At 47.9% G+C, this 22,946-nt stretch overlaps 1 protein-coding gene across 26 annotated transcripts in view; it reads left to right on the top strand.

The window, feature by feature from the left end:
- Positions 1 to 22,946, top strand: part of SORBS2 (sorbin and SH3 domain containing 2) — a 687,606-nt gene that overhangs the window by 431,278 nt on the left and 233,382 nt on the right. For all 26 annotated transcript variants that reach the window (XM_078678069.1, XM_078678047.1, XM_078678046.1 and 23 more), the window contains 2 exons: positions 619 to 791; positions 16,760 to 16,826. In XM_078678069.1, coding sequence (XP_078534195.1) covers positions 619 to 791; positions 16,760 to 16,826 — 240 coding nt within the window. The remainder of the gene's footprint in view (positions 1 to 618; positions 792 to 16,759; positions 16,827 to 22,946) is intronic.

Genomic DNA, 22,946 nt, shown 5'->3' with positions numbered 1-22,946 from the left:
AAGATAGTTCTCTGCATCTTTATAAAGAGAATTCACCCTACATCCCCAAAGCATTACAGGCCCTCTTTTAAAAGAATCCTGAACAGAGTTTACAACTACTACATAAGTGATTGGATTGCAAGGATTAGGATAAAGCATACATTTTTTTAATCTGCAAAACGGTGGCATTGGTGCCAGGGCTGGCATTACATTTCAGTATTTTGCATTTTGTGCCAGGTAACTGGATTCTTTTCATTTTTCTGCCATGTTTCACAACCGTACACACTATCCACGCTCTAGGGAAATTATTTCCTAAGCAGCTGCTCAGATCACAGGAAGCATTAACCGCAGAAAGATATAGTTAATCCCTAGATCAGTCGCCTAAATGCTACAAAACAATAATTTCCCGTGATTGTCACTCGTCGCCACTAAATGATTCCTAGATGGAAATTGTTGTCTTGGAAAGGTTATGGTCCTCACTAGAGTCGAACGACATGTTGTCACACGGATAAAATGTACTCCTCTGTGAACCATTTCAACTCATAAATATGTAGACGTGCACGCTCGAGCACGAGACATATATGGTCAATGTTTCCCATGTTCATTATTACAATATTCTTTTTTTTTTTGTCTTTACAGAATCCACAGAGACCTACTCCATGCAAAGCCAGTCTCTTAGCAACAGAAGCAGCAGTACAATACCAATCTGTAGATCATATGAGGAGGAGAAGAAGGTTACTGTCGTCAAAGCGCCCCATTATGCCGGGATAGGCCCAATTGATGAGTCGGGGATACCCACAGCGGTTAGAACGGTAAGCGGTGGCTCCGCCGTTCTAGGGTACGGCTTCTCTCTGGGCAGCGATTCCTTGGGTGTAACTCTTGTGGATTAAGGTAAGCATCACTGATGGGTATGGAGAAGGAATTCAGAGAGCAGATTGAGCAGAGAGCCCCTTCGGCTTTAGCTGTATTGCCACCAGATCAACTTGGAGATTCAGACTTAGACCTAACCTGGCATGAATTAAGTGCCAATTTACAAAAACCTTTTGGAAAGAAAGGCACCAATCTACTGCTGTAGGTGTCCTCCATCATTTGACTTTTATGACATTAACAAATGTCAGTTAGCACATTTGGATATCTTCATGAGGTGCAATTTTCAAGGAATGGTTGAAAGTCAGAATAGCATTACCAAAAATATAATTTGGCAGAAATATTGTGCCCTAAATGTTGCGTACAAAAAATCACTCCATTGCGTGCAGATTTTCTTTTAGCACCCTCGATGGAATGGAGGGAGGTGGCCAGGCAATCAGAATGATCCCTTTCCAGGCTATGATTATGGTTAGATGCCCGCAAAGGAGCATTCAGTGTCTGACAGTTCCCTGCTCTTACGGTGTGCCTTTGACTAAGGATCGGCACCCAAGTTCCCACGTGTGAGACTCACCACCAGCATAAAGGCACTTCTTCAATACCTCCTCTGAAACTTCACAGCAGAAGCCCTGTCTTCTGAAGTAACTCTTGTTGCTGCTCCATGCTAGCTGCTTTTCTTCCTTGTCAAAAAGGAAATGTAAGTCCACATGCCAGACTAAAAATAAACCACCTGTTTGTTTCTTTTTTTACCGTCTGTGACGTTTGGACGTTTGGGGTGTGCCGGCATGGAACGGCAGCAAGAGCAGGTGCAGAAGATAGAGGATCTGTTCCAGTTATCTAGAGGTGCAGTTTCCCTGCCCCCAAAAATAGGTGAAGTTGAATGCACAGGACTGGGGATAGGGGCCACTAGCCGTTATTGTCCATTCTAACACAGCAATAATGGCTTTTAAATACTGATCCCTCATTATGGGCTGTTAGAAATGGGGGTTTCTAGTTGGCAGAGGTAGGTACCTTTGCCCAAGTATGGACCCTTCTGTGTAGTGAAGGGGTGTGGATTGCGGTGCCCACAGGACTCGGGGCAAGCAGCGGCTCGTTGACCGAGCCGGTGAGACCAGGGTTGCGTTGCAAAGCGAGGCAGTGCTCACTGCGGTGCCTTTAGGACGCGGAATCTTGCGACTGACTCAATGACAGAGTCGGTTGCCCTTTTCTTCTGCAGCGACTGAAACCAGCGGTTCCAGAGATGGCGCCCAGAAGCATAGTGAGGTCTTGCTGTTTCTGAGACCTCTTGAACAGGGGCAAGCTCCACTTCAAGCCCATGGAAACACTTTGCAAGCAGGATACACACACAGTTCCTCTCCGTGGCAGAAACAGCCACTGCAGGCTAACCCCAGACAGCACACAGCAAAGGGGCAGTACTCCTCCTCCTGTTTCTTCCAGCTCCGCTCCTTGACAGAGGTTCCTTTTGATTTCCAGAAGTAGTCTAAAGTTCTAGGGTCTGGGCCCCAGTAATTATATAGCAAAATCATTTGTTCTCAGGTGGCAGAGAAGCCCTGTGCCCAGCAAAAACCAGTTCTGTTCTCTCTGGTGCAGCTTCCTGGCATGGGGTGGAGACAGTATTGGCCTTGGCAGACCAGGCCCATTCAGGAGTGAAAGAAATCTCCTCCCCCTACTCTGAATGTAGCCCAGGTCTATTCTGGCCAGCCCTGACTCACCCTGGAAAGGCAGGACACACCTCACCCCCCACCCCCCAAGTGGCTGTCTGAAGAGAATGCACATCCCCAGCCCCTGTCACTCCAAAGCCAGAAAGTCAATACACGACCCTAGCAGAGGCACACTGGATAGTTAGGCAAGAAAATACCTACTTTCTAAAACGGGTATTTTCAACCAGAATGTCAAAATCACCCTCACTAAAAGATGCATTTTTAACATGCTGACTTCAGGCACATCAAACTTTATTTTCCGATCTTGTTCCCATGGGTAGTTATGCTTATAATATGTTATAAGCTAACTACCCATTCTAGCCTATGGGGACAGATAGTCGTACAATAGTGAATTGGACAGTATTTCACTATCAGGACATGCCACACACATCATGGCATGTCCTACCTTTCACATACACTTCACCCTGCCAACAGGGGTACCTTGGGCCTACCTTAGGGGTGGCTGACATGTAAGAAAAGGGAAGGGAAGGGCCTGGCAAGTGGATGTACTTGCCAAGTCAACACTGCAGTACCGGACTGCACACAGGCTCTGTAATGGCAGGCCTGAGTTACATTTATAGGCTGCTTATGTGGGTGGCACAATCAGTGCTGCAGGCCCACTAGTAGCATTTGATTAGCAGACCATGGGCACACACCGTGCACTGAACGAGGGACTGACTAGTAAATCAAATATGACAATCATAGGATCAACAATCTATAACAATGATTTACAAAGGGAGCACTTGCAATTTGGCATTGAACAGCATCTAGACCAGCAAAACTAAATCCAACACACAGCAAAAACACAGGAGACAAAGGCAAAAATACAGGGCAAACCCACGCCAATGATGCCAGGTCTAACATGGGCCATCACCTTTAGCTGGGGGGGGTCTCTAATGAGGGGCCAGAAGTGCATAAATTCAATGGAGTGATTGTTTTGTAAACATCATATTTCTGTCAAAAGATACTTTGGTTCCAATATTCTATTAATTCTGATACCATACTTCAAGGACTGCTCCTTTTCTTCTGTAGTCAGGCGACTGTCCACCTAAGTAGGGTGGAAATGTGCATTTGTGCATTGTTACCTATTTATTTTCCTCCAACGGGATAGGTTTCCCTACAGAGGAGCTCTTCCGCACCACCCTTATTAATTTTGGGGATGTTCTTTCCTAATCCCATCCTGGAAAGACAGCTACTATGCGCATTATTGGGAGTAACTTTGTAAATATTCCCAGGGTTGAAATGGACTCGAAGCATGATTGTGAATGCCACCAAACTTGGATGGAAGTTGTGGCATTTTTCATACATTTTCCATGTCTACCCACTACCCCTTCACAAATAATTATATTTCCCCATCTGTAACACTAAACCTACGGTGAAGGAAAATGTGATATCTTTTGAGATTTTCTGCCAAGCACTGTAAAATTCAGCTTTTTCTGATTCTTTGACTACGAATCTGAAACTGAGTGTGAGGTACGTTTGTGCTCACCTAAGCACATCAAACTCTTTTATTTGTTTAGATATTGTTCGGAAGCATCCTTGTTCCACTGAGATTTTTCACATGTAGAGAACTGTTGCCTTCATCATACTGTCAGAAACGTTTAATGTTTATTCCATGACAATGATTTTGAGTCGCTGAAGCGTTGTTTTCGATCACGTACTTGTCTATTCATCCGGTGGGTGATAAGGGAAGAGCAAAAATCTATAGCTGCAAGAAAAGAATGATAGCAAGAGATGAAAGGGAGCAGGGGAGGGCCCCACTGACTATGTCTGTTAAAAGAAACAAGGCTCTGTAGGGTCTGTTAGATGAAGCAAAGCCTGCTACACGTTCTGCCCTCAGCAATGAAACTGTACTAGACAATCACAGACATAACGGGCTCATCCCTGCCTCTTCTGACAGCATGAGCCCTCACAAATGCGAGATAAAGATTGTTTAATTCCTATACGCATCCCCATGGAAACAACTGTTTAAATCTCACAAAAACAGGCGATATCTTCAACTAATTGACTCCTCTTTAAGCACTGCTCTTAGGAGCCAAAAAGCCATGCAGTGTACCCTCTTTAATTTAGATGAATTGGGGGCCTCATGCACAAATATTATTGAAATCGTAAATTGGATTTACGATTGCAAAGAAACGGATTTTGAGTCGCAAATCACACATACAAAGTCATTCCGGATATTATTGAAGCTTCCAATGCACGCATGCAGATTTAGGTGTGGTGACAAAGACACTGTTAAGTGATCCTTTTATCATAAGGTCAGATTGCATGCATAGCACACGTGACTGGGTAATATGGCCATTGTAACAAAGACATTTTGCACCAAGCGTTTCAGTGGGATTACTGACAGTATATCGGTAACAAAATTATCGTGTGGGCAACATATTGTGTCAAACTATCAAGAATCAAAATATCGAGAACGCAAGTGCACATAGGTAAGTATACACTCACCACTGTGGCGCACATACTACTTGAGTTTATGGATGAAAAGACTGGGCAAAGACAATGTAAGTACAACCACAAAGAAAGCCAAATGAAGCAGCCAAGTGTGTTCGCCAGTGGTTGCTGACCCAGGACCAAGCCAGGTGCCAATAAATGCCTCTTTCCTTCTGCAGAGCTGCCTTGAGACAGCTCTAAAACTCAGCGCACAATACACACATTTGATCAGGGAGCGCCTCAAGCATGGCCCATACGCTGGTCACACCAGGAGGTTCGACGGTGAGATACCACGGATTGCTGTAATTGACTGCACTTGGAGATGTTCTGGTTCCTCAAACGATGAGTGATCCTCTTAGCTCTGCTGGGATGCTCCACTCCCTGCCCGGCTGCTCCCTTCCTTCGGTTTCTGCATTGAGATGTAAGAGATGTAATAAGTGCGCTTAATTACAATGGAGGAGGCTTGACTGCGTTTGGTGGCTTGGCAGCTGACAGGGCCAGATGCATGAGGACCACAGTTAACCCACAGTCTAATTGTCGACATGTTCAACTAATTAGGGCGAATTAGGAGAGGGGATAATGTCTGGTGTGACTAAATATCACAGTTCCAACCATGCAGACTGTGTTGCAGCAAAGAGGGTTTTTCTTGCTATTTTCGTCAACACGAAGCGACCAGCGTTGACTTTGTACAATGTGCCATCCTCCAAGATGACAAAAGGAGAGGCACTGCACAGATTTTTCACAGCCGGTGTGAAGCTCGGGAGCTGTGCTATGTTTTGTGTGCTTTCAGAAAGCCCTGGAGTGTCGTGTGGCATAGGGCCATGAAGTGTTACAAACGACATGGACACCGATACGGAGTGATGTAGTGAAACGTGAGTGCGAACATGAACACACAATCCCTTTTGTGGACAATGACCATGATTAGTGTTGGGTGAAAGCAGTTGTGTATAACAGCGCTCTAGAAGACAAGACCTTCCTTGGGACATGTTCTCATGGACACTGCATTCATTCAAAAAACAATTAAATGGTAAACATTATCAAACAAGCACTGGCAATGCCAAAAGGTCGAATTTATAAATGAAATTGGTTCTTAAACATTGAAGGTTTTAGGCACTCAATGAGTCATCATACACGCACTCTGTCACTCGTCCTTGCACTCATGCATCCATTCTACCAGCCACTGACTCATTCTCGCATTCACCCACTTGTACAACCATGATAAAAGACACAGAAACTCAACAACACGTGAAAGATAAATGAAAAGAATAAAACTAGCAAGAAGAAACCATGTTGCTGCTCAAACATGCCAGGCATACGCTTGCAATAACAAATAATATTAAACATAGCATGAGTGGCTATCATGCAATGCTATTGTACATCGTCTATCATTGTCTTACAATTTCAGCATGGCCACCACATTTGGAACGTTGGAGCTGGCCATCGTCGTATGATATAAGTATGTTACACTGTGATCCAAAACCAGACTATGATGGTTGTATGTGGCCATGCAGATGAAATGAGCGGTGACGTAAACAAGTGGCTCGTTAGCACTTTCAGGGCAACTGCAGTAGGCTATGAAAATAGAAAGAGAAGGAAAGAAATTAAGGTGGACCAATAAAAAGAGAACATCGAAAGCTAAAGCGCTGGCCCACCAGCGCTGGCACGCAAACTCATTTTCAGGCAGATGATCAGGCAGTGCCCCACTCATATGGCAATTCAGTCAATGACTGTGGCAGGCTGACCCACTGCTCCATACTTTATGCTGTCATTATGTATATATACTTATTTGATTTCAGGATTCTGATAGACAATAAACATTTCCAGCCCTCAAAAGAAATTCTAGCAAAAATGATTACGGTACAAATCAACATTCGGCAAGCATCACCAAAATCCTTGCCTACTAAGGCAACCTGTGACATTGCATGTAACAAACTACATTTGTGAGATTCTATGTACATAGCCACGTGTGCAGGCTTTAACACAGTGCATTAACAAACCGCTATTTAAGTCGAATTCCCTTTCACACTTCCTGTCATAACTTTTAATGATAAAGCGATCAGCCCAATGGCATCAGACATAACTGTCCCCAGTGAATAAATCATGCTTTTTCCATTGGTCAACACAAGCAGATCAGGTCTACTTTATTGACCATAGGCTTTATCTCATGGCAATTATCAGACACATAGTTACAAATATATACACAACATTAGTTGGCAAAACAAAATACTGTGGTGCGGATTTACTAACATTTCACACAACGCATCAAAACAAAACTACTTGTTGTGTTGCACGAAGCGGAGGCAGCAGAAATGCACCATATTACTAAGTTATGGTGAATTTCTGCTGCTGCTAGGACTGCTGCACTATATGCTGCATGGCGTCAATGCGGGCACATTTGCGCCATGGTGCAAGGGTGTATGTGTGACAAACAGGATTGTTAATGCATGCTGCAGAATGCAGTAAGCATAGAAAGAGCATAAATAATTCTCCTCATTATGCCTCGTTTAGGGAGGTGCAGTTTTGGTAAAATCCTAGGTTTACTGACTTTAGTAAATCTGGGATTGTGTCTAAAAACCATGAATGGATGCTTGGGAACGCCCACATTCCATGCATGCAACTCCTCCCTGCTACAAGGTAAAGCAAGGCAACAGAATGTGCTACCTTACATTATCTTGGATTTACTAAACCACTTAGAGCTATGCAAGGTGTCACTTTGTGTGTCATAAGAACAACAAAAGCCCTTAGTAAATCTGGCCATTTAGTCTCCTAAAATGGCATAAGAAGGACTATCACAGTGCAAATCTTTTATCTCTGGGGTTTGTAAGATGGTGTAACCAATTGCAAAAGTTTTGCCTACTGTGGTACTATGTGAGCATCCATGTAACAAAATACTTCTCTGCAGGCGTCAATAAGAGTATTAACAATCCGCTGTTAATGCCTATTGAGTTTAACATATGTTTTTACACAATAAATAAGCCAAACCTACTGCCTCTGTCATAAAGGTTCATAAAAAGAGATCAGATCTATAGCTTGGAGTATTGGCTTTCCATCATAGACACCAGTCCTGCTTTACTAAAAACAAACGTTCTCACAAGGCAAAAAGTGCAATACAAGCATTCTTTTTAAGTGGAGCACACAACGTCTGCCCAATCAAATGCTGCCTCCAAGCAGTGGTTCCGAAAGCTGTTTTTCTGTTGATAACATGAGGTCTTGTGACATTTGCCAAGCCTGACCTGAAATGTAAATTCACAATTAACAGTGGCTTCACTAACCAGCAGTGTGCTGGATGTCAGTGTAGGATGGATTAAACTGAAACCTCTACAGCTGCGGGGTTAAACACATGAGCGCTGTAAGTCTAAGTATTCAGAGATACTTGTGTTTTCCAATGTGCCCATTTGGTTGACCCTATCACGTTTCCCACTTAGTAGCTATTAAGGCCCATTGTGACCCTAAGATAGCACCTTGATTTTACTGTATCTTTAATATTTAAAAATTCATAGGCTCCCTTAGACTCTTAACCACATCTTTTCTTTACCACACTATTTCTTTGACCCCTCACATGCATGCATCTAATGGCATCTACTGACCAAAAAGATATCCGACAAAGAGCCCCAGGCCTGTCGGGCATTGCAGCTCTGGCTTGACGAGGAGCACCCTATGATGAAGAATGACACCCTATTGTGTGTGTGAGGGCCCCATGATCTGACCACTCTGAGGATCAGTCCAGTGATTCCACAGTACATAGGGTTGAACGTGCCCCACAAGAGGAACTACCCCCTTGACTTGTTTATTTGAGTACCCTATGCGAGTGGCAGTGTAAGATCTCATTAAATACTTCTTCTTGTTCCTCTATTGATTATATCCCATTTGGTCATCAACATCACCTGGTTGTAAGAGTCTACAAGTAGTAACTTATTGAAAACTGGAACTAGGAACTACCACTTGAGAGATAACCTTCTTCCACCTTGTAGAGGAGATGAGTGTTGTTTGGTGAATTGTGAGTTTGGCTAAAAGTTATGACAGCTGGTAAACCTAAAGGTGTATCTGCCTCTAGATCTTTTGCTATCAGTGGGTAATGCAATGAGGGTTAGTGGGCTCTAGCTGATGTCCTTCCTGGTTGGAACTTCTGAAGGCTACAAAGACGGACGTAGAACACCGCAACTGTTGTGGCCACATGAGTCACTTTGGTGATTACAGGACATTCTCTGTTTGTGCTGTCCTTGCAGTGCAGAATTACCAAATAGGCAAAGAAGGGCATGGCCTATGGGCCCCACACCTTTTAGGTGCCCCACAACAACTGGTCAAAATAATATTGATTTGATCTTGAAAGAAAATTACGATCACGTTTTCTTAAATATTGTTTCCAAAAGATGTGAAAAAAGGAATTCACTCAAAGAAACGAAAAATGTACATTTATTTATTTATTTATTTATGAATTTGTATCGCGCCTGAATCAGCCCCGAAGGGGTATCTCCGCGCGTAGCTTCTGGTAAGGCATTAGGAAACAGCCTGAGATATGAGACTGCACAGATAACAGAAGAAGTTATTAAAGACTCTATAGAGAAAATACTGTATTAATGTAATGTACCCATTAACAACTTAAAGTACATAAAATGGAGATATCAGATTCACATAACCGTTTGTCTCTTAAGCGCTCATCTTCTGGCAGCTGTCAGTTGGTAAAAAAAAAATCAGGTGCATTGGGTATTAGGAGATAATTTGTGAGGGGCCCCAGAAATTTCGACTGCCTGGGCGCCTCCGCGGGGCTTAAACCCGGCACTGTGTCCTTGGCATCACCTACCTGCTTCTTAGAACCCCTGGGGAAACGGTCAAGATTCTACAAAAAATAAATCAAATGACGCTATCTGTCAATACAGAACATGCTTTCCAAAAGAACTGTACAGGGACTTAGGGCTCCCCCCACAAAGATTGTTCTTAGAAAGAGTCAACCATTGTACTTTAAAAAAACCTTTTCTCAAAGCAGAACGGGCATTAAAGAAGTAACTAGAGACTAATCAAACGAAGTGAATGCTGTCATGGCGCCTCCTGCTGGCTACCGCCCTACGTGGTTGTCCATGGGCCTTGGTTTAGTGCACGGGTACTCAAAGTACGGCCCGCGGGCCGGCCGCGGCCCGGCAAGCCTTCCTTCGCGGCCCGCGGACCTTACAGACATAATATCTGTGTTCTTTTATTTATTTTTTTAAGCGTCAGCAAACACCTCTGGTAGCAGCAGTGCGGACTGCTCTGTGGGGGCCAGGCGATTCCAGCCACAGTCAGAGGGGAACTGCAGGGGCGCTATGAAGAGGTGAACAAAGCCTCATTTACATGTAAATGGTCTTTTAAAGACCTGTGAAGTACTGGGGTGCGGCTGCTGTGTGTGTGTACAGGAGGCTGTGTCAGCCCGGGCTGACACACACAGGGGTGGGGGTGGGGGGCGGCTGAAGAGGACGGCAGGGACTGGGAGCCTGGGTGAGGTGGGAGGGCAGCAGGGACTGAGAGCCTGGGTGAGGTGAGAGGGCAGAACAGGGAGTGAGAGCCCGGTGAGTGGGAGGGCAGCAGGGAGAGAGAGCCCGGTGAGGTGGGAGGGCAGCAGGGAGAGAGAGCCCGGTGAGGGGGGAGGGCAGCAGGGAGAGAGAGCCCGGTGAGGTGGGAGGGCAGCAGGGAGAGAGAGCCCGGTGAGGGGGGAGGGCAGCAGGGAGAGAGAGCCCGGTGAGGTGGGAGGGCAGCAGGGAGAGAGAGCCCGGTGAGGGGGGAGGGCAGCAGGGAGTGAGAGCCCGGGTAAGGCTCAGCAGGAAGTGAGAGCCTGGGTGAGGGCAGCAGGGAGTGAGAGCCCATGGTGAGGGTGGGAGGGCAGCAGGGAGTGAGAGCCGGGTAAGGTGGGAGGGCAGCAGGGAGTGAGAGCCGGGTGAGGTGACGGAGGGCAACAAGGAGTGAGAGCCGGGTGAGGTGACGGAGGGCAACAGGGAGTGAGGGCCGGGTGAGGTGAGACAGATAGAGACAGATAAGGACATATAGAGACAGAGACTGATAGAGGCAGAGACAGATAGAGGCAGAGACAGACAGAGGTAGAGACAGACAGCGATAGAGACAGAGAGAGAGAGACAGACAGCGATAGAGACAGAGAGAGAGACAGATTGAGACAGAGACAGAGGGAGAGACAGACCGATAGAGACAAAGAGAGATAGAGGTAGAGACAGACAGACACAGACAGACAGGGACAGATAGAGGCAGAGACTGAGAGGGAGACAGAGGGAGGGAGACAGAGGGAGTGAGACAGAGAGAGAGGGAGACACCGAGGGGGGCGACAGAGAGGGGGGAGACAGAGAGGGGGGAGACAGCGTGGGGGGAGACAGCGAGGGGGAGACAGAGAGGGGGAGACAGAGAGAAGGAGACAGACAGAGGGAGACAGACAGAGGGAGGGAGACAGACAGAGGGAGGGAGACAGACAGGGACAGACAGATAGAGGCAGGGACCAGAACAGAGAGATAGAGTTAGAGTGAGAGGGAGACGGAGACGGAGAGGGAGACAGAGAGGGACAGAGGGAGACAAAGGGAGGGAAAGGGAGACAGAGGGAGGGGGAGGGAGAGAGGGAGACAGAGGGGGGAAGGAGAGAGAGGGAGAGAGGAAGACAGAGGGTGTCAGGGGAAGACGAAGTGAGGGAGAGGGCGACAGAGAGGGAGGGTGACAGACAGAGGGAGAGAGGGAGACAGGGAGGGAAACAGAGGGAGGGAGACAGACAGGGACAGACAGATAGAGGCAGGGACAGGAACAGACAGATAGAGTTAGAGTGACAGAGAGAGGGAGACGGAGAGGGACAGAGGGAGGGAAAGGGAGACAGAGGGGGAGACAGGGAGAGGGAGGCAGAGAGGGGGAGACAGAGAGGGGGAGACAGAGAGGGGGAGACAGAGAGGGGGAGACAGAGAGGGGGAGACAGAGAGGGGGAGACAGACAGAGGGAGACAGACAGACAGAGGGAGAGAAGGAGGGAGACAGACAGAGGGAGAGAGGGAGACAGACAGACAGAGGGCTGGAGACAGAGGGCTGGAGACAGACAGAGGGCTGGAGACAGACAGAGGGCTGGAGACAGACAGAGGGCTGGAGACAGAGGGCTGGAGACAGACAGAGGGAGGGAGACAGACAGAGGGAGGGAGACTGACAGAGGGAGGGAGACTGACAGAGGGAGGGAGACTGACAGAGGGAGGGAGACAGACAGAGGGAGGGAGACAGACTGAGGGAGGGGGAGACAGACAGAGGAAGGGGGAGACAGAGGGTGACAGACCGAGGGTGACAGACCGAGGGAGACAGACCGAGGGAGACAGACAGAGGGTGACAGACAGAGGGTGACAGACAGAGGGTGACAGACAGAGGGTGACAGACAGAGGGTGACAGACCGAGGGAGACAGACCGAGGGAGACAGACAGAGGGAGGGGGGAAACAGGCAGAGGGAGGGGGAGGCAGACAGAGGGAGGGGGAGACAGACAGAGGGAGGGGGAGACAGTCAGAGGGAGGGGGTAGACAGACAGAGGGAGGGGGAGACAGACAGAGGGAGGGGGAGACAGACAGAGGGAAGGAGACTGACAGAGGGAGGGAGACAGACAGAGGGAGGGAGGCAGACAGAGGGAGGGGAGACAGAGAGACAGAGGGTGACTGACAGAGGGTGACTGACAGAGGGTGACTGACAGAGGGTGACCGACAGAGGGTGACCGACAGAGGGTGACAGACAGAGGGTGACAGACAGAGGGTGACAGACAGAGGGTGACAGACAGAGGGTGACAGACAGAGGGTGACAGACAGAGGGTGACAGACAGAGGGTGACAGACCGAGGGAGACAGACAGAGGGAGGGGGGAAACAGGCAGAGGGAGTGGGAGACAGACAGAGGGAGGGGGAGACAGTCAGAGGGAGTGGGGTAGACAGACAGAGGGAGGGGGAGACTGACAGAGGGAGGGGGAGACTGACAGAGGGAGGGAGACTGACAGAGGGAGGGAGACAGACAGAGGGAGGGAGGCAGACAGAGGGAGGGGAGACAGAGAGAGGGAGGGGGAGACAGAAGGAGACTGACAGACACAGAGGGAGAGAGGGAGGGAGACAGACTGAAGGAGGGGGATACAGACAGAGGGAGGGGGAGACAGGTAGAGGGAGGGGGGAGACAGACAGGGGGAGGGGGAGACAGACAGGGAGGGAGACAGAGGGAGGGAGACAGACAGAGGGAGGGGGAGACAGACAGAGGGAGGGAGACAGAGGGAGGGAGGGAGACAGACAGAGGGAGGGAGACATAGGGTGACTGACAGGGTGACTGACAGAGGGTGACTGACAGAGGGTGACCGACAGAGGGTGACCGACAGAGGGTGACCGACAGAGGGTGACCGACAGAGGGTGACAGACAGAGGGTGACAGACAGAGGGTGACAGACAGAGGATGACAGACAGAGGATGACAGACAGAGGGTGACAGACCGAGGGAGACAGACAGAGGGAGGGGGAGACAGGCAGGGGGAGGGGGAGGCAGACAGAGGGAGGGGGGAGATAGACAGAGGGAGGGGGGAGACAGACAGAGGGAGGGGGGAGACAGACAGAGGGGGGGGGGAGACAGACAGAGGGAGGGGGAGACAGTCAGAGGAGGGGGGTAGACAGACAGAGGGGGGGGGAGACAGACAGAGGGAGGGAGACTGACAGAGGGAGGGAGACTGACAGAGGGAGGGAGACTGACAGAGGGAGGGAGACAGACAGAGGGAGGGAGGCAGACAGAGGGAGGGAGGCAGACAAAAGGAGGGGAGACAGAGAGAGGGAGGGGGAGACAGAGGGAGACTGACAGACACAGAGGGAGAGAGGGAGGGAGACAGACTGAAGGAGGGGGATACAGACAGAGGGAGGGGGAGACAGGTAGAGGGAGGGGGGAGACAGACAGGGGGAGGGGGAGACAGACAGGGAGGGAGACAGAGGGAGGGAGACAGACAGAGGGAGGGGGAGACAGACAGAGGGAGGGAGACAGAGGGAGGGAGGGAGACAGACAGAGGGAGGGAGACAGAGGGAGGGAGGCAGACAGAGGGAGGGAGGCAGACAAAAGGAGGGGAGACAGAGAGAGGGAGGGGGAGACAGAGGGAGACTGACAGACACAGAGGGAGAGAGGGAGGGAGACAGACAGAGGGAGGGAGACAGACTGAGGGAGGGGGAGACAGACTGAGGGAGGGGGAGACAGACTGAGGGAGGGGGAGACAGACAGAGGGAGGGGGAGACAGGTAGAGGGAGGGGGGAGACAGGCAGAGGGAGGGGGAGGCAGACAGAGGGAGGGGGGAGACAGACAGAGGGAGGGGGAGACAGTCAGAGGGAGGGGGGTAGACAGACAGAAGGAGGGGGAGACAGACAGGGGGAGACAGACAGGGGGAGACAGACAGGGGGAGACAGACAGGGGGAGACAGACAGGGGGAGACAGAGAGAAGGAGACAGACAGAGGGAGGGAGCCAGACAGAGGGAGGGGAGACAGAGAGAGGGAGGGGGAGAAAGATGGAGACTGACAGACACAGAGGGAGAGAGGGAGGGAGACAGAAAGAGGGAGGGGGACTGACAGAGGGAGGGAGACAGAGGGTGACTGACAGAGGGTGACCGACAGAGGGTAACAGACAGAGGGTGACAGACAGAGGGTGACAGACAGAGGTTGACAGACCGAGGGTGACAGACCAAGGGAGACAGACCGAGGGAGACAGACAGAGGGAGGGGAGAGACAGGCAGAGGGAGGGGGAGGCAGACAGAGGGAGGGGGAGACAGACAGAGGGAGGGGGAGACAGTCAGAGGGAGGGGGGTAGACAGACAGAGGGAGGGGGAGACAGAGGGAGGAAGACAGACAGAGGGAGGGAGACAGACAGAGGGAGGAAGGCAGACAGAGGGAGGGGAGACAGAGAGAGGGAGGGGGACACAGAAGGAGACTGACAGACACAGAGGGAGAGAGGGAGGGAGACAGACAGAGGGAGGGAGGCAGACAGAGGGAGGGGAGACAGAGAGAGGGAGGGGGAGACAGAAGGAGACTGACAGACACAGAGGGAGAGAGGGAGGGAGACAGACAGAGGGAGGGAGACAGACTGAAGGAGGGGGAGTCAGACAGAGGGAGTGGGAGACAGGTAGAGGGAGGGGGGGGACAGGCAGAGGGAGGGGGAGGCAGACAGAGGGAGGGGGAGACAGACAGAGGGAGGGGGGAGACAGACAGAGGGAGGGGGGAGACAGACAGAGGGAGGGGGGAAGACAGTCAGAGGGAGGGGGGTAGACAGACAGAGGGAGGGGGGTAGACAGACAGAGGGAGGGAGACAGAGGGAGGGAGACAGACAGAGGGAGGGAGACAGAGGGAGGGAGGGAGACAGACAGAGGGAGGGAGACAGAGGGTGACTGACAGAGGGAGAGAGGGAGACAGACAGAGGGAGACAGACAGACAGAGAGAGAGTGGAAAGGAGGGAGAGAGAGACAGACAAGGAGGGAGAGAGAGAGACAGAGACAAGGAGGGAAAGAGAGGAGGAGGAGAGAGAGACAGAGACAAGGAGGGAGGGAGGGGGGGGAGAGAGAGAGCGAGAAAGAGAGAGAGAGAGAGAGAGAGAGTCTGTTGGCTCAGTGGACGAAGGTGTGCACTGCAGGGGCTTGTGTTTAACATCATGGTCACAGTTTTTTTATTTCTAGCCCCTTCCCCCTCCCCCACTGACCCCGCCTCCACCGGTGCGGCCCTCGGCCACAAACGACACTGTAAATTTGGCCCCCGAGAGAAAGTTTGTGAGTACCCATGGTTTAGAGCGTTAGGAAAGTGCCTGCTCGCTTTGGCCGCTGTTCTAGATTAATTATCCGGGTCGTTTCTGAGCGCGCGACAAGCATTCATAATATGATAGACAGTCAGAGAGGGCAAAACATGACGAGTCATCCCAGAAGATGAAGAACATTGTATTCAGAATGTCTGCATTCCACAGCGAAAGGGCAAACAATAAAAATCAGGAAGGTAAACATTCCAGTGGGATGCGCTGCATTCCTAATTAAGGGAACTTGTCGAGCAGGTTGGTTGCGCATTTATGTATTAGATGAAACCAGTGTCACCTTTAAGAAAGACGTCAGCTGAAGAGCAGAGCTGTAACCCAGCAGGCACTGCACTGTCAGTACTGAGTGCACTTCTTAGGGGAGAGTTCCTGCAGTTAGAGAACAGCCCTGTCACACCATTGAAGGATGCAGGTACTGGGACACAGTGAGAACCTTTGCTTCTGTGTCCCCAAGTCACAACTTGGTCGGTTGCCATGGACACGGATCAGTCAGTACTATGTTACTTCGACACGCCTGTTACTGTACCACTTATCGCTCAGCTCCTACTCAAAATGGCGCCCGTCCTCTAGCTGTGTGCAAGGAGCACAGTTGACAGTATACATCAATGTTTTTTAAATTTATTTTTATTATGTAATAGATTTTTTTTATAAGCGCGTTTCAAGCAGGACTTCGCAGCTAAGGGTGCAAGGGGCTGGGAAGGACTATGGAGGGCTCCTCCAAGATGAACAGGAAAGCCAGCCGTGCTTCTGCAAGCTCCCCTAGCTCTGAGTGGCAACAGCGCTTTCTTTATTTAATTCTGGGTCTCCTAACCCACTGTGTCACCAGCCTGTGGCTGGCAAAGCCAAGTAGTTAGTTGGTGACCATTGGATTAGACACAAGTGCATGCTTTACCCACTGGGGCGGCGCCTCTATCCCTGCTGTGTATGCAAAGGCTCTTAATGTTGGAAGCTGTGATGCCCACGCCATTCTCTTCACCTTACTCTTATTTTACATGCAGACAGTTGACCGGCCCAAGGACTGGTACAAGACGATGTTCAAGCAGATCCACATGGTCCACAAGGCTGGTGAGTGTTCCTTTTCTCTGTTGTATGTTATTAACACCCTTTATGTGATGATTTTACCTGGATCAGTGCACAAGGCCCAGGACAGATCAGGTTCAACAGGAGGGTAATAAGGCCCTGGCTGCTTTACGCAACAAAATCTCTGCCAAGGCAGAAAAATGGGGAAAAGCTAATTCCTATTTTCAGTGTAGGTTCCCCAAAAGAATCAGCAGTAATCCTAGTATTGCAGTCTTTCTTTCAAACCGTCTGCAAGTAAGGAAAGGATGTAGCGATGTAGTCCGGATTACAATGTTACCAAGGCAACGGATGCAGGATCACACTCCCTCAAATGCAGAAGCTGATTTAGATGCAATATGGACTGGTCTTGTTGGCACACCAGGCCTCGTAGGACAGGGTGCCAAGTGACTCATCGCAAGCTTGTGCTTCCTGCATGGGCAACACGCAGCTCTGATATAAATATGTTATGAGAAAGGGTGTTTAAAACTGCGCTGAACGTTCCGCACTAGTGCGGAACGTTCTATTGAGCGGGTGGGGCCGCGACAGCCAACGGACGTGCGGAGCACTACCGAGGTAGTACACGCGACGGCCGTTGGCCGTCGGCAGCAGCAATGAGGGTAATGGACATGGGGGAGAGCTAACTATTTTACTGAGATCCCTTAAAATTTGAAGGTAATTTATACAGGGAAAGATCAACATGTATGGCAAAGGACCAAGTCATTAACTGCAGGTAACGTGGGCAGAAACAGCATATAAAAGTCAACGTTTTTTAGGGTTGAGAGCAGAGGGAGCATATATTAGATACATATAATCCCGATTTGTCCCTGATTGTAAAAATGTAATGAATTAGTAATAAACCCCAAAGAGGAGTGACTGAATGCTCCTGTGCCCATGAGCGTTATCATCTTGACTGGTAAAGCATTGGTCTTCCTTCCCTAGCTTCATGGTCCTGAAGATATCCTGTGGCAAATGGCCATGTGAAATGTCTACACCACATATGATTAAATTCATTGTTGTATTTCTACCGTGCCTCAGAATACAAAAGTATGTTGTGTGTTTCTTTTGCTCAGTAGTTGCCAAGAGAAAAACAATGCAGCAACCATCACACTCTTTATATGTTCTGATTACAATATCAAATCATTGTTTTCTGATTGTAGGCAGTCGTGACACTTTAAGTTGGGCTGTTCTGTTGAAGAAGCGAAAAATTTACCCAATGGCCTTAGTCAATGGGAAAGTAACATGCAGGGGCATTTAAATCTACCCAGTAGCACCTCATAGTACTTATTCAGAAGTCTCTTTGCATTCACCCTGACGTCAAAGATCTCTATGTAATTGATTATATTAGGATTGAGATAAGTCATTTATGCCTCAGGTGTCATTGACATATCTGGCAGGTTAACATCAGTGTCTGCGGATCATTCAAAAGTGTTTCTAGGATCCATGATGCACGCTATATCACAGCAAGCATCATCAATGTCCCATTCCTCAAGGAGGTCAGACAGTGATCCAGGAAGCCTCGCACAGCCCGGGCTATGGGATATGATTCACTCAGTCTTTTTAAGGGTAGAGGCAGAAAGTGGCCGGCCGTAGCAATATTCAGATTGTCGATGACAGACTCCCTATAGCAGCCATTGTGGCAGGCTTGTAGCAGGAATGGGTATTCAAAGGATATGATTGATCAACACAGAGTTCTTCATACCCCCATGACAAGACACTGATACCGTCTGAGATGTGATCAAACACTGTTAACTCAACCCAAGAGACAAACTTTTATGTTAGAATTTTCTAGTTGCACCACACATGCATTTTCATAAGGGTTGACGAGAACTTCTACTGTAATGATGTCTGGTAACGCTGAATGCTTTAGTCATAATTACATGGAATGCTACCAGAGATATGTTTAATGCTAGTGGACTGGGTGTCATTTTATGCAAAAAATACCATGTTAAAAAAAAAATGTCCCCTTTGTTCCATCAAATACCCATAATGGTCCTTCATATATCTCGGTTCATTACCATCTGCACCACAAAAGATCAATGGCTCTTTGATATTCTCAACACTCTTCTTAAGTCACCATGCAACCCTCTGAACCCATCATTCAGCTAACCCTAACTGCTTACTATTTAAAAAACAACAACAAAAAACTATTCTCAGCCGACTCTTAGTGATCGAGCATACTAATGGCAACAAGTCATGTTTGTCTGCATGGCTTAATCTTACATTATTCTTTTCCTGAATTGAAGTGCATGCCTAGAGTAACAGACTACACAAAGCTATTCAACAAGGACTTTTGAATGACCCCCACGCACTCCCTTTTCATTGCTATGTTGTCTATTGTACTGAAAGACGTGTGAATAGCTAGTGTGTTTTTCTCTGTTATGCAGGGATGAATATCCGTGGCTGTTTGTACCGGCTGTCCCATCCTGCTGTCTTTTCAGTTGCTCCTGAAACCTTTGTTACATTTTTGGGTAATTACTTTGGGCCCTAATCTCAGTGGTATCTCAGACACGAGTGCCAATACTCCTAAATAGAGCCCTCAAGTGCTGGGACCCCCCATCTTGTGAGAGTGCTGGGGGGTGGCAGTCAATTTGTTGCTTTGTGGGTACAGCTTGCCTGTTGCCCAGGGACTCACCCTTCATATAAAGGTTTGTAGACCTGTACCTTGGACCTTAATCCTCAGCATGTGGAAGTATTTTGAACATGGGTTGAAATGTGCCCTGTTGAACAGGGTGGTGTGTGTGACACGGTCTTTGAAATTCTTATGAAATAAAGTAGTTTATGTGCTGAGGAAGACCTCCTATCCTCTGGGCATCTAGCCATGACGCCTCTTAGGCTCAGGGAGAACGCTGTTAATAATTCTGCCATATGTTGATCTCTTAGTCATTCTCCCTGCTGTCCTGTCTAGGATAATATACAAGCATTTCCACTCATTCAGATTAAACTAAAGAGAGTCTGGAAAATCTACACAATAAAACGCCTTTGGAGAAAATATTGTCCTATTGTCCAGCTTGGCATTTAAAATTCATCACTTCGACCCTTGGTAACATTTGACACTCTAAGACAGCAGAAAGGACTTCAAACCTGAATAGCAGATTCTCAAACATTTGACCAAAGCCAATGACCTGAATGGCAGTGGGACGCTGCTAAAATGCCACAAATTGGGAATGTGAGCTGGACTGAAGAGCTAAACCATACAGGATATGTGAGCACCTGTCAGTGCTTCCGGGATCATATCTGTTTTCTGCATATCCTCATTAGGCATGGACAACATCCTTGGCTGCTGCCTGGAAGTGTTGTCCAAGATGAGACCCCTAACTAGCTCAAGGATGCCAACGAAGCCAATCAGAGTACCTTCCACCTCTGCAAGGACCCCTCACCAGAGACAGGGGAGAACTGGGGCAACAATGAGAATGCCCAAAGACCGCCAAAGCGGAAAATGTCCTGGCGAGCTTGCTCTTTTGAACCTCCAATTAACTTCTATGTCAAATTGGAAGCCCCTTTTTTCACTGTCTCTGATATTGGCAGATTCATCCTAGGAATGATAAAAGTGTCCTCATGCCACATTAGTGCCCTCGACCCTGCTGGTCTTCGCAAATGTGCAGTACTTGCCTTTTCTGCACTCTGGGATCCGGAGATAATTGATTGTGACTTTGTGAAGTAAACACCAGCACTTTAATAGAAACAACAGTGTTTATTCAGAATCCCGCATCATATATGGCAGTAATTGTTTTGCCAGAGAATAACTGACCTGCATGCATCCCCTGGTCCACACGAAGAACCCACGTGTAAAGACATAGCTCTAAAAATCCTGTATATTAGCTGCTGGAAAGCATGCATTCCCCAGAGACCAGCCTAACACTACATAGTATACTATCTGGGCTGGAACTTGTTTGTTGTTGAAGACTGGAACCTGTGCAAACCACTTATACCTCAAGTAGAATAAATTCTCCTGAACTTACGACTGTCGACCCCAAGTGACTCACACCCAATGGATCAAACAAACTATTCTAAGGTCTAAAATGTCTGTATCCTATCAGTTAAGATCCTTCTGTGTTCAGTAGCACAATGTATTACCTGAACTGGACCAGCGGCGTAACATAGGCACCCAAGCCCCCGCGGTGCGGGAGGGCCTCCGAGCTGCAGGGGGCCCCCTCAGCACATTACTCTGTCCTGAGAGCTCTGGATTAAATCCAGAGCGGGGGGCCCTCGGTGTACCTTGCAGGGGGGCCCCCTCGAGTTTTGTTATGCCACTGAACTGGACTGTTAATCGGGGGAACAACTATCCTTCCTTAGCTTTATATTGTAAAATATCTGATGAATGATTAACATTTAGGACTAGAGGCTTGAGTCTACCACCATGCTTTTCATTTTTTAAGTGCTATAATTGTAAAACTTTTTTGTTAGCAATGGGGTCTCTAGTTGGCAGAGGTAAACACCATGTCCAAGTAGGGACCCACACTCTAGACAATGAAAGTGTAGTAGACACCAAAGTATACCTGTGCTCATCCTCTGGTAGCTTGGCCCAGTGCAGGTTTAGATGTGCAACATATTCAATGTGTACATTAAACTATTACATATTTTTAAGTCGAGGTTTTTGGCTACTACAAATATTTCCTTGAGACTACTGAATAATGCATAACATTGCCCATTTTCCTATTGTTGAGAGTTTGAAATCCATGCATTGAGTATATGACACATGTTTAGTATTCGGAAAGCTGTGGGACTTCATTGTTCTATTCCAGTACCATATGTTTATATTAAAAATGGTTTTGATATGCATGGAACCTTTACTACGCAAATCCTTCCAAAACTAAACTAAGTAGTCCACTCCCCACATTTTCTCTAAACAATTCTGGGTGTTAGTTGTGTGGCCAGGTGATTGTGAGAAATGAATGAGAATATGTTTAGGCATATTCGAAAAGTTACTACTTCATGAATGATAACATTTGCATTACATTCCTCTGGCCACTTCTGTGACGCACACTGGAGACACCCACCTGTGCAGACTCAGTTTGAATTTTGAGTATGTATTGTGCGCACACACTACATACGTATATCATGCAAACATGCATCACTTTTATGGGAATATTGTTCACTTTTTTTTAATCGCAATGTATGTTTGTATGCAGTTTTACCTTTTCCAGGCAAAGTTCACTTCATGCTTGAGATTTGATCCCAGAGTATGTCTTCTCGATTAGCAGCTTCTTTCTAAGTCTCGCCTAAAGACAGCTTTAATTTTTCCATCATGAAACAACATGTGGACAATACAAATTCTTACAGTAGACTTTGGGGCAGCTCATTGCTTACCTTAGTTGGCTTACTTACCACTCTCATTTGTTTGCCTTTATTCAATAGCTTTATTTACTTTCCTTACTCTTGTTGCGTGTGTTCCTCCCTTGAAGTATAGCCTATTTAATATCCTTTTGATTGGTTGACTTATAGCTTATTTAACATCTTTTTGATTGGCTGACTTTTATGCTTCCACTGTTCACATTCAGCCTTCCTTCCTCAAATTCCCTCCAGTTCTGTGGTGATCTTCCCCTTCCTCAGTTTGTCTGTTACCCCAACCAACATATCCCAAATTATTTTACAATTATTTTTTAACTCCACCACACCGTCCCGAAGCACCTCTATTGCCGGCAACGCTCAGCTAGGCTTTTGCTTTTTTGTTTTTTACCACCATAAAGCTTCTCCATTGTTCCCCCTTGCTCTTCCCTCTTCACCGACGTTTAGATCTCCCCCACCCCCTCCTATTCTGCAGTTGCTCCCCCAACTCTTCTGTTGCTTCCTTTTTTTAAATATCTTTTTGGGGACCGGCCCTGCAGCTGCAGTGTGCTGCATGGTGCTCCTTATAACGTGCTTTTCCTCACAAGTATTTCATTATGTGTTTTGTGTTTACCACTCCACCATTGGCAACTGCCATCTTTGATCGTTTAATAAAAATGGTGACTGCGTCATGTCATATGCATACTCATGCATGATGATGATGCGTGCACACGCGAAGACCTGTTGGTGTTGTGAATGCTTGTTTTTAGCAGCATCTTGTAAGTAATTGGCAATAGATATGGAAAAGGCATAGACAAGTTCCTACTTAATAGAGGCATTGGCAAGTTACTGCTCAAAGGT

This window comes from Lissotriton helveticus, chromosome 2_2 (assembly GCF_964261635.1).
Source record: "Lissotriton helveticus chromosome 2_2, aLisHel1.1, whole genome shotgun sequence".
Lineage (NCBI taxonomy): Eukaryota > Metazoa > Chordata > Amphibia > Caudata > Salamandridae > Lissotriton > Lissotriton helveticus.
The sequence above is the reverse complement of the archived record's forward strand: the minus strand, read 5'-3'. Positions and strand labels throughout refer to the sequence as shown.